This window comes from Hipposideros armiger, unplaced genomic scaffold (genome assembly GCF_001890085.2).
Source record: "Hipposideros armiger isolate ML-2016 unplaced genomic scaffold, ASM189008v1 scaffold_111, whole genome shotgun sequence".
Classification (NCBI taxonomy): Eukaryota; Metazoa; Chordata; class Mammalia; order Chiroptera; family Hipposideridae; genus Hipposideros; species Hipposideros armiger.
In genome coordinates, this window is record NW_017731461.1 from 336,199 (window position 1) to 348,518 (window position 12,320).

Sequence of the window (12,320 nt, forward strand, 5' to 3'; positions counted from 1 at the left end):
TAAACCGCATATATTTAAAGGATAAAATTTGGTAAATTTTGGCACACTTGTGAAATGTCACCACAATCAAGATAATGAACATATCCAACACCCTAAACAGTTTCCTTGTGCCCCTTTTCATGCAGTCTCTCCCTCCTTCCTCTCCGTATCTCCCCACCCTCCAGGTAATGAATGATCTGCTTTCTGTTGTTACAAATTAGTTTTTATTTTTCTACAGTTTACATAAATGAAATAATATACTATGTACCCTTTTCTGGTCTAGCTTCTTACACTCAGCATAATTATTTTGAGATTTATCCATCTTGTTACATCTATCAATAGTTCATTCCTTTCTTATTATTCAGTAATATTCCATTGTATGGCTCTAACATGGTTGCTTATCAATTCACCTGTTGATAGTCTTTTGGGTTGTTTACTGACTTGGGCTATTACAAATAAAGTTGCTATGAACATTTATATATATGTAATTGTGTGGGCATATGCTTTTATTTCTGTTGGATAAATACTCAGAAGTGGAATGGCTGGGATACAACTGTTAAAGCAAGTAGTTTCGCTATTCTAGTTCCTTGTCACTCCTGTATGAATTGGCTTCTCAAATTCTTACTACAAAATGCCTGCTGGTATTCCGATTAGGATTGCATTGAATTTATAGATCAACTTGGGGAGAATTGGCATCTTAATGATAATGTCTCCTAATTTATGAACATGACAGAAGAGAGCCCCCTGGCCTGAGCTCTGGCCTCTTCTCTCTGCACGCTGAGCGTGTACTCTGGGAGACCGAGAAAGAAGCCCTGTCCTACTGGCTTCTGGCTGCTGCTGCACCTCTCTGAGCCTCACTGGTGGCAGCACACAGCCCACATCCTGGCTGCTAAACCGCAGCTGATTTTGGCTGCAGGTTGCTGCCTCTCAGAGTGGAGGGAGTGGTGCCTGCTTGACAGCACCTCCTTCCCCCACTTCCTGTAGCACTGGCTCTGTGTCTCTTCCGTCAAGGCAGCTTGTGGAAATCTGTGTCCCATCCTCCACCCCCTTATACCTCCACTCTTCCCATCTGCTGTCTTTTAAGGCCTCTGTTTCTATCTCACCCATTTTCTGAACTAACCACTCTGTCAGAGACCCATCATTCAGTCTCTGCCAACCTTGATGTTTTCTCTAAGAAAAGTTAGTCAAATGACTCATCTCACCACTGTGAAAATGGGTAGTACTTGCCTTTGGGATCACTGTCGGGAATTTAGTCAAAGGGAGGGAGGACCTGAGTTGTTTCAGGAAACAAGGCATCCCAGAAAAGAGGGACAGCAATTCTTTCAGCCAAATACACTTTATTTCATTTCTCTCTCAGCCGGCAAGGAGCCTGGAGATGGAAATGATCATCCAGGGGCCAACAGTGGAGACAGGGGAGAGGAAACAAAGGGCTGGCTCTGGGCCAGGGTCTATGACTTGGCCAGCATTTATCCAGTTCATTCCCACAGAAAGTCACCAATGAGAGAGCTGGAAAAATAGAAAGGTAGATGAAATAGGGATGGGGTACTTTACACGCAGGAAAAAGAAGGTGACTAAAGGAAGAATTAAAATCCACCAGGGAAGGAAGGAATTGGGGGTGGTGGTAAGTAACAGAAATGAACTTCCTGACAAGAATGCAGGCCAAGTATGAGGGGTGAGTAGCTACCGTATTTCAAAGGACATTGAAGCAGCAGAGAAGGCAGGAAGGAGGGAGCTGGGAGCTGGGGACAGGGCTGCAAGTGTGAGTTCCATAAGAGGCAGAGGAACAATTCTGCGGAGTCCAAGACTTGCCCAGGGAACAGGGAGCAGCAGGGTGCCTGGAGAGGAGCCAGGCCTGGGCCAATGGGAGGCAATGTCCTCAGGAGCTGTCAGATGCCTCTCTGATTCAGGCCAGAATACAGGTCCCGCTGGCCTTTCCGGATAGGCTAGGGATGGAACAGAGAGGGGGTGGTGAGCAGGATAGGAGGAAGTGGTTTCTAAAACGGATAATCTCTGAAGATTTAGCTTTAGTACAATGGAATGAACATTGGACTAGGAGTCAGGAGGCAGGCCCGAACTCTACCTTGGCATTGACTGGTAATAGACTTGATTTGATCACCTCCTTCCATGGGTCTCAGCTTCCCCATCTCAAAAATGAAATTTAAAGATCCACTTCTCAGGGCTTTTGTCAGAACTAAATGAAGTCACTCATGGGAAAGTAAATACCACATGCTTGGCCAGTGCTCAATAAATATTTGTTGAATTTGTCCAAGTGTGATATTCAAAATATTTAACAATTGGTAGTAGACACACAGCAACCAATCAGAACAATCTTGATGGTTCTCTGCTATTCCAGACATTAAGTCTTTTGTTGCCAAATCAAGAGGTAGTCGAGTGGGGGAGAGGCTGTTAAGTCTGGCAGTGTGTGTTGGAGGTGGAGGAGCTTAGAGCTATTTACCAGTGGAGTATATTAATAATGCAACAACTGGTATGACTGTACTGGTGCATTCTGGTGGAACATCAGTCCTGAGTTTATCATGTTAGAATTTACATGTATGGTATTTCCCATCACCGTGTCCCAGCTAATGAATTAAAAAAAAGACTGAAAGAGGAGTGTCACTCCCTCCCACCACAACCACTCCTTGGGGTGGAAGCCATGAAACCTTTGAGATGGCCTTGTTCTACCATGAAGGAGGCAGAGGCAGGCACATGGTGGGTTGTTCTGGAGACTGAGTGAGGGGCTTTGAAGTATCTGGCAGGCCAGATGAACAGTCCTGCCTCCTCCCTTCTCCCCACTCTATCCCTTGTTACCTCATAGTCTGGATTGGGAACAGGTGGTGGTCTCTCTTTGTTTTGTCCTGGAGAGGAGAGAGAGGGGAAGGATTTGTTTCCATGCAGAAATGCCACTCCTGTGGCAATGAGACCCAGATCAAGGATGGCAAACTCCTTCGCTCTTTCTTCTACTTCTCCCCTTTTCCATTTCAGCCGCCCTTTCTCTTTTCTTTCTTTCATCCCATCACTAAAGCCTCCTGCATTGTTCTTATCATTTTGTGACTTTCCTCAGCTTAAGGTCCTTCCACGGTTTCCTTTCTCATGGAAGAAGAAAAAGAAAAGCAGAAACGAATTTCCCAAAATCTCTCTCCCTACGGACTAAGGGTGGAATGTAATTATTCCAGAATACTGACAGGCATTGGAGGAAGCTCATCCTGTTAATAAACTTGTTGGCACTTTTCTAAGGTGGGAAGGAGAAGAGTGATCTGTGATGTGAAAACATCTGTCAAGATCTTGGCAACATAGTGAATATTCTACAGAAGCTGTCTTGACCTAACCATGCACTTGCTGCCCATCCTGGCCCAGGCTGGACACCCCCTTGGTGGGAATCTCCTCCAACCCAACTCCATGGTCTTACCCCTGGGCCTGCCACCAGCACCCATTCCTCTGGTCACAGTTTTGGCCTTGGCCTTTCTATTCTTGCTCCAGTAATATACCACCAGCAGCAAGCCCAGAGTGATGCAGATGTCGACTATGATGATTGCAGCCACTGCCATCAGATCCACCTCCATGCAGTTCTCACATACTTTTGGGGATGGGAGGATGGGGAGAAGAGGAAAAATCACCGAAAAAGGAAAAATCACCGAAAAAGGAAGACACAAATGAAGGTGATTCTCCCTTCAATACTCACATGCTGCCCATGTCCAGAGCCCTCCCTTTCAATACGTTTATAACAACAAGCAAAGTGTGACTATTGTGGGTAGACGCTCTGGCATTAGACAGTCTGAGTTCAAGTTCCAGCTCCATTTCTCACTAGCTGTGAGAATTGTGAAATGTATTTTCAACCCACAAAGACTCTGTTCCCTCATCTATAAAATGGGAATAAAATAACACTTAACTCATATGGTTGTTGAGAGGATTACATGAAAAAAATCCCTGGCTGGGCTGGCCGAGTGGCTCAGTTGGTTAAGAGTGCGAGCTCTGAGCAACAGGGTCGCCGGTTCGATTCCCACCTGGGCCAGTGAGCTGTGCCCGAGCTGAGCTGCTGCTGTGCTGCCAACAGGTGTCAGGATGGCTCAGCTGGTGAGAGCACGTGCTCCTAACAACAAGGTTGCTGGTTCAACTCCTGCATGGGATGGTGGGCTATGCCCACCCATAACTAAGATTGAACACTGCACCTTGAGCTGAGCTGCCCTGAGCTGCCAACGGGTGGCCGGATGGTGACTGGACTTGTAGCTGGGCTAGCTGTGCCCTCCACAACTAAGATTGAAGGACAACAACTTGGATGTTCCCCTTCCCCAACTCTCCAATTAAAAAAAAAAGGGATTTTACATTAAAATCCAGCTATCTGGCTTCTTTAAAAACAAAAAAAGGGCCAGCTGAGTGGCTCAGTTGGTTAAGGGCTCATTCAAGAGTGTGAGTGATGAGCAACAGTGGTTCGATCCCCGGCCCGAGCTGAGCAGCCGTTGAGCTGCCAATAGGTGGCAGGATGGCTCAGCTAAAAAAAAAATAAAAAAATCCCTGGCCAAGTGTTTGGTATAGTGCTTGAAACTTAATAAGCACTCAGTAAATGTTAGTTATCATTATTGTTTGTTATTATGCCTTAGCTTATGACATTTTATTATAGTAGTTCTGAGTCTCCTTTGCAAATCCTCCTGAAGAATTTATCTCTGGATAAAGCATCAGATGAACTCGTATCGATCAGTGTGCCATCATTCTGGATGTGCTATAATGCAAATGACCCAATCCTGTTGCTTGGGAAGTTGTTTCAGATCAAGTGCTGACTGAGCTTACCCAGATAGCCCCATATTGGTATTCAATCTATATTTTAGAAAACACTGATGCCGTGTGGCCCCAGGGAGTCCCAGTATTGAGTACAGAAGAAGCACAAAGATTCCAGGGGACTGTGAGTTGGGTTAGGGCAAATGATTGAGAACGCCCTTTTGAAATGGTCTTCCCTAAAGAATCTGGCAGTGCTTGCTCAGGAGACTTATATTACCTCTTGCTTTCAGGTAGAGAAGATGGCCCTTTTCCTTTTCGTTGCTGTAGCAGGAATAATAACCACTGACCTCCAGTTCTGATAAAGTGTTCAGTGATAATAGGTGGCTCTCTTCTGTTAATTCTACCCCATTTTTTTCCCATTTTATGCTTGGACCTTCGAAACCCTCCGGGCATGCCAACTCTATTGTGGTTCCAGAGATGGAGATTTTATATGCTGGAAATGGGAGAGAAGAGAATGGAAATTGGAAGATGAAACCAATAAGATTTCAGAAAAGACAAATTAGTAACAAAAGAACCAACCAAATGCAGAAAGTCCTCTGTCATGCAGGTCTTAGATTTTCTTATCAAAAGGGAATTCTGCTGGATAGAGGGTATGAAAGGGAGACTGGAGAACCTTTTGAAGGTGCCTTCAGAGTTTAGGCATGGACATGGGGACTTGGGAAGGGGAGGCTAGAAGTAAAGAAAACCTATAAAAGTCTCTATTTGGAATGTTTCTAAAATGGGAGTTATAAATATAATGTTGGGAGGACCAGTTCTTGGGGTTAATCTCTTTCAATCAATGCTTTCTCTTCTAGCCATACTGACCTGCATAAAAGACTGATAAACTTACTTTTCAGTATGTATGGAAATTCACCTGAAAATGAAAAAAAGGAAAGAGTGGTAAGAAAATAACCTTGGTTTAAGTTTAAATTGTAGGTAAAAATTTTTAAGTGGGACTATACACACTCTCCAAGAATTCCCAGAGGTCCCATCCTTTGGGGAGTCCTCAGCCTTAAAGGAGAGATATGAGTGTGTAGTTAACCCATGAGGTAAGCTTATAGCTACAGCTCAGATACATCAAACTGAGAATATATCAGCATGTGCTTCTTGATCTAGGTCCACTGAAGCTCAGAACATCTTCAAATCCTAAAGCTGAAAAATTCTAGAAATCTGCAAGCTTATCTTCTTACATTAGCAAGAATCATATTCCAGACAGATATGAAAGGATCTTCTCAGAGATAGACCTTCACATTTTTGAATCATTGATTCCTGGGCTTACCCATTTTCCATTAATCAGGAGTACTTTCTTATAACTAACAGAATCCTTTATAATAGAGATCAAACATCTTTCTTCTTATTCTGTACCATTTTTCTGTTATTGACCTTAAACTATGTGATGCACTATACACATTTTAAATGAATGGTTATTCCAATAAAAGCAGGCTTTATTTTAAATATCCCTGAGTATAATCAACTGTTTATTATTATTATTATTATTATTATTATTATTATTATTATTACTATTAGTGAAAAAGCAGTTTATTAGAAGAGATAGTACACTTCAGAGAATTAGAAGCGGGCCTGAGCAATAGAGAATGGCTCAAGGGCCAACTCTCAATTATTTCTGTTACAGGGTGGAACTATTGGTGTGGACAACTGAAATCCATCAAAAGTATTTGGGGATCCAGCCACAGTCCCCATAGCAGGCAGTTTTGCCCAAGGAATGTGGGGTTGGGGTGCATCCTCATTTCCTGAAAGACTTGTGGCAGGGACACTGGGCAGCACTAGGCTATGCTTGAGCCTGGGTATGACAGCTGGGAGAGGGGAGAAGTGGCAGCGCTCAGTCAGAGACAGCCCTCTCTTTGTTGGGGGTGTTTTGCTATAGTATGCTTTGGAGGACAGATCACTGGACTGAGTCAGAAGCTCTGTGTTTGAATTCCAGATCTGCCTTAGGCTTTGTGACCAAGAGCAAGTCATTTAAGTTTCCTGAGCCTTAGTTTCTTCATCTGGAAAATGGAGATAAAACATCTGTCTCATGTGGCATCAGTGAGAATTAAATGGATGATGAAGGTGAAAATGGATGGAAGGGCCGGCCGAGTGGCTCAGTCGGTTAAGAGCTCGCTCAACAGTGTGAGCTCTAAGCAACAGCAGTTCGATTCCCGGTCTGAGCTGAGCTGCTGCTGAGCTGCCAACAGGTGGCAAGATGGCTCAGCTGAAAAAAAAAAATGGATGGAGCATAGCTGATGCTCAAGAAAAAAATGTTAGTTACTTTCTTCCTTTCTTTCTTAGGGTCCTGCTACAATGGAGAACAGAACTCAGCAATGGAATTCTGATCCAGTTGCTCAGGCAGCTCTCCTGCTGAGATCATACAGAATGTAAACAAATCATTCTCCAGGTTTATCCATCTGCTACTAATTGGAAGTTGAATATCATGACAATAGACAGTTGACTTAGAAATAATTTTTCAGCACTGATATTTTTTAGAAATATTAAATAAACTAAAAATTACAAATACAATAATATAAAAGTAAATAGACATTTTACTCTGCTTGGTATGTTTGTTTGAAAATGAAATATAAAGAAAATTATTTATAACTTTTTTGGTACAAATTTAGTAGCAGAGCTTAGATTCACACATGCTCATACAAGGGCCTAGATGTTTACGCTCAGAAATAGAATGTATGCTCACAAAGATGTTATATACATCTAGAGACAGTGTTTCTTAATGGTTAAGAAAATGAACTTCAGTATCATCTACATCTGCATTTATAGTTATCTCTGTAATTGGACTATTTATTTATTTTCTAACCTTCATTTTATTATCTTTAGAATAAGGATGTTAGAATTAGGTGAGGAAATTCAGGCAAAATATTTAGGGCAATACCTATAACATACGTGCTAACAAACTATAATGCTTATTATCTAGTCTGCGTGCTTCCTATATCATAATAGCTAAAAGTTACCTACTGCTTTCTACATGTCAGATAATGTTCTAAGTGAGTTACTCATTCAACCCTCATAACAATCCTACAAGCTAAGTATCATTATTATTTCCATTTTGCACATGATGATGCTGTGGCACAGAGAAGTTAAATAAATTATTCAAAGAAACTCAGCAAGTAAGAGGTCCAGCCAGGATTCATATATGGCTGTCTAACTTCAGAGTTGGACTCTTAACCTCATACTACACTGCCTTACCTCCTCTGCTTAAAATCCTCTTCTTCCCTAAAATACAAGCTCATCTTTTAAAACTCAGCTCAAGAATCACTGCTCTGGGGAGCCTTCCTCAACTACTCTCTGTAGAGTTGACCACTTCTCTCTTTATACTTTGTTTTACTCTGTATCTACCCATATCATAGTATGCAACACACTATATTATCAATTATTTATGTCTCTCACAAGACCAGGGATGCATTCATGTGTATGATCATTTATTCATTAAAAAAATATACACCTACTCTGTGCCAGGCGTTGGGCCAGGTAAATAAGACACTGTTTCTGCCTTTAATGAACTCATGATTTACACAAAAGCTTATGGTGGCTCCAATCGTCTTCCCTGAATGTATGCTCAGGGATACATATTACGCTTAGCTATAATTAGACATGACAGTTAGCAACAAACAAACATAGGCTTCTCATACGTATTCTATTGAAAGATAATTGTATTTTCCTTCGATTAGTTCTGGTTCTCTGTGTTTACTATGGTGATTGTCCTCTATGGCCATTTTGTTCCACATTTGAAAAGAGGTTGTATAGAGTAAAAATCCTCTTACCAGTATCTTCATTCTCTGAAAAAGAAATGATAAAAAATCATTAGAAATACTTCTATAAGCTACTAAGATCAGATCCTGCTCCCATGAGTTAGAACTCTTCCTTCAACCTTTAAAAAACAATGGATCTTCAAATTCCCCATAGCTGTATATGAAAAGCTATTTTGGGCCCTATGTCCTTCATTAAACAACTGATGGAGATTTACAAAAATGGATTCTAAGTAATCATATACAGAGGGTGCCAAAGAAATGTACACACATTATAAGAAAGGAGAAAACTGTATTAAATCACGCTGATGGTAGCCACTTTGAGCACCTCTTGTAATTGCAGAAGTCAAACGTGACTTGTATTCATCTTTTGCTATCGGTATATTTTGAGTATTACAATTTTAATACCTTAAGCTTAACCATGTTATATGTCAATTATATCTCAATAAAGCTGGGAAAAACAGGTCTACATTGGGGATCAATAAAATGATAACCAAAAATTAACTCTAAATGACAATATCATGCAGAAGAGATGACTTATCCTGAAGCATTTCAGTGCTTTTGACATATCCCATTTGCCAATAATATAACATTAAACATGCTGCATGGTAAAAAAACAAAACAAAATCCAAAGATACTACAAATTAGGCAGTGTAACAGAATATAGACTGGCACCGCGATCACTTTTAAATACAAAATTGGTTTACTCAGTTTGGAGGAGCTGATTGAATAGAAAGACTTCCAATATTGGGACACTCTTGACTCTGCTTCTATGATTAAGAAACTATTGTAAGCCCAGGCCGGGCTCACTCATATGCATGTGCACACATGAACACACATGCACACACACTCAGAGTATTTGGACATGTGGTTCTGAATGTGTGTTCAAATGCTGCTCCAGAGGCTTATTTACTGCATCCCCGTTCATGCATTCAAGCCACATACCCTCTACAAATTCTCACATCAAATATGAAATGCAAGCAAATGAAAACTGTTGGCATTTTCAACTTAATTTAGTAGTCTCAATTTTTTTCTTTTCAATAGTTAAGACTCATTACTTCCTATGATCTCTGTTGTTTACCTCTTTACTATAGACAGGACTATTGCTAGATTTAGGAAGAAAAGGCAAAGGAGAAGGTGGTAGAAACCCCTTTTATTGGTCTCTGTGGAAGTTTGTGGGAGGCCTAGAGAAAGCTCCCCTCATAAACACAAACAATGCTGCGCTGAATTCATGACAAGAAAAGAAAGCATATCTCACCTTCTTGACCCCAAGCACCAACTAGAAATTAAATAATAAGAAAAAAAGAGTTAGTAAATGTTGTGAGTGCTGAAATTCTAAGCATAAAAAGTGCTGTGGTCTTGTCTGACCACTTCACAACATCTCAAGTCCTTCCCAAACACTGCTGGATCACAGTCAATCCTGTATCCCAGATAATTGACACATGCTGCTGAGTATTGACCAGGGGTTCTTCATCAATTTGGGATGAAACAGAACAAGCAAGCTTCTAGCATTAGACATGAATATACAATATTTGACAAGCCGAAGTTTGAAACGATTGGGGCTGCTTTTTGGGTGACTGGAGAAATAGAAAAAGGATTTTGCAGCCAAACCTCCATTTCAAAAATTGGTCTCTGACTGTGGAAGAAAAACAAGCTCTTGGTTACCTACAAACATTGAGATTCTTGTTCCATCTCTGGCTTCTGTTGTCTGATGGTTCAGTTTTTCCATTTGTTTTGTGCTTGAGACAGAGATGAAAATATTTGAAACTCTGATAACTCATCAGCTATAGCCTGTACACTGAAGAGCCTGATCACATTTCCACCGGGCCCTTCAGATCCCCTCACTCAGCAATAACTAGAATTCATCACAACAACCAGTTTTCCTGGATCTGCCTGAAAGTTTTCTGTGTACCTGGACCTCTCTTTTACCAATAGCCTCTTTTACCCGTACCCAGAGCAGACTGGGAACATTCTCATGATACCAAATTGCCGGAGGGGCTTTGGTCTTTGATATTCATTCTCTCTCTCTCTCTCTCTCTCTCTCTCTCTCTCTCTCTCTCTCTCTCTCTCTCTCTCTCTCTCTCTCTCTCTCTCTCTCTCTCTCTCTCTCTCTCTGAAAAGCATAGTTATACTATACGGCCTCTAAAAAAAAGCCTGACTATTTCCTGCAGGAACCACACCCTGCCCCATGACACCCAAAATGTTTTCCTTGGACCAGTAGCAAACTAACAAGCCTGAGAGCTTATTAGAAATGCAGAATCACAATCTCTAATCTAGGCCTACTGTAGCAGAAGCTCCAGTTTAACAAGACCCCCAGGTGATTTGTGTGCACATTCAAGCTCGAGAAACCCAACATGAAGCAGGAAGTGGAGACATCATGGCTGTGGCTCTGAGATAGAAGCCCTAGCTGTAATAGCATTTTCTAGGTCTCTGAAGTAAAGCCATCGTGAGCCATTTTGCTTCCTGTAGTGCAGTCATTAGGAGCACAGTCCTTGTACACAGACAGTCCTGATTTCCTACCTCAGCTTTAGCACTCACTGTATGGTTTTAGACAAGTCATTTAAATTCTTTGAGTATCTATTTCTTCTTCTGTAAAATAGGGGATATAATGTTTACCTTCCAAGATAGACCTAAGGATTAAATTAGTTAACACATGTGACTAATGGTATCTGGAACTCAATAAATGGTAACTTTAAAAAAATCTTATCTTACATGAGATATGGAAATGCTCTGGGCTATTTATTAACTTATATTCCACCTTGCTTCAAAAAGGACTAAACTAATTGAAAGCTCTTGATTAACTGAAAAGGACTGAAAATGATACAGTGCTTTATTGTCTTTGATACAAAGCTTGCTATACCCTGTGCAGAGTCTGGGTTCAACTATCTAGTCTACTCACAACGAGGTGCTATGGTTAGCTTTTCTAATCTCTTTTGTGTTAGTTCTTAAGGACTGGGTAGTTCTTTAAGACAGAACAAGCTCATTCTTGAAGGCATAGGAAACCACTTTGTTTTTAATAGATATGATCGTCTTAACTGCTTTTCTTTGGTTGTTCCCGGAAAGGTCTCCCAGGTGCCTGGGGCACGCTTCTCTGTTAGCCTCCCTATGCTAATCTAGTTCCCTATGCTAACATTACACAGTTCCTTACATCTTCTAGTACATGAGGCCTCTTGGTACCACTGGGCAGCACCAGGTTAGGCTGTGAGCCTTCCCATGGTCTGGAGAAATACCATCTTTTTCATTTCATCCTACTCACCTGATAAGAGGCAGAGTCCCAGAACTCTCCAGAGATTTCCTGACTGCATTCTTCTCTCACTGGACACTTACTCTACCTAAGATGGTGGAGGCCAGTTGGCTTATTACTTCTGAAAAAGAAACCAAAGGACTTTTTGAAAATCCCTGCTGACGATGAAGACCCTGGGGTCATTGCTCCCAATGCTGGGATGCAAAAAGCGGCTTTGTAAAGAGGGAAACTCACCATTCTCCAAAGCAGGCACCTAAGGCTCGGAGGGGAGGCGGGTTTCTGAACCCCACACAGGAAGTGCGGAGGGGCCTCTGGGCCTGCAGGGTTCTACGTCACTTGGAAACGTTTAATGCAGAGGCAACCACCTGGGTTGGCTGGGGAGAGTTGGGCCCCATATGTTTTCATAGGATGGACAAGAAGATTGGCAGAAACTGAAGGTGCAATGAAAAATACCTGCAGTTTAGCTGCCCAGGCCTTGCACAATGCACCTCCACATTGGGAGCTCTGTTCTCTCTCTCCCTCTCTTTTTATTTAAATTAAATGTATTGGGGTGACAATGGTTAGTAAAATTATATAGGTTTCAAGTGTAA

At 41.6% G+C, this 12,320-nt stretch overlaps 1 protein-coding gene across 2 annotated transcripts; it reads right to left on the reverse strand.

The window, feature by feature from the left end:
• Window positions 1-1,310: 1,310 nt before the first annotated feature.
• CD3E (CD3 epsilon subunit of T-cell receptor complex) lies at window positions 1,311-12,033 on the reverse strand. Of its 2 annotated transcripts, XM_019647393.1 has the most exons (9): window positions 11,965-12,033; window positions 11,743-11,851; window positions 9,745-9,765; window positions 8,502-8,516; window positions 5,579-5,602; window positions 4,967-5,182; window positions 3,386-3,553; window positions 2,788-2,834; window positions 1,311-1,922 (listed from the first exon to the last, which is right to left on the reverse strand). In XM_019647393.1, exons 2-9 carry the CDS (start codon window positions 11,789-11,791, stop codon window positions 1,866-1,868), a joined length of 597 nt encoding a protein of 198 aa, XP_019502938.1. In that variant the 5' UTR covers window positions 11,792-11,851; window positions 11,965-12,033; the 3' UTR covers window positions 1,311-1,865. The 2 variants fall into 2 exon arrangements, with proteins under 2 accessions (XP_019502938.1, XP_019502937.1); XM_019647392.1 differs by lacking the exons at window positions 11,743-11,851; window positions 11,965-12,033 and adding an exon at window positions 10,152-10,415.
• Window positions 12,034-12,320: the final 287 nt, after the last annotated feature.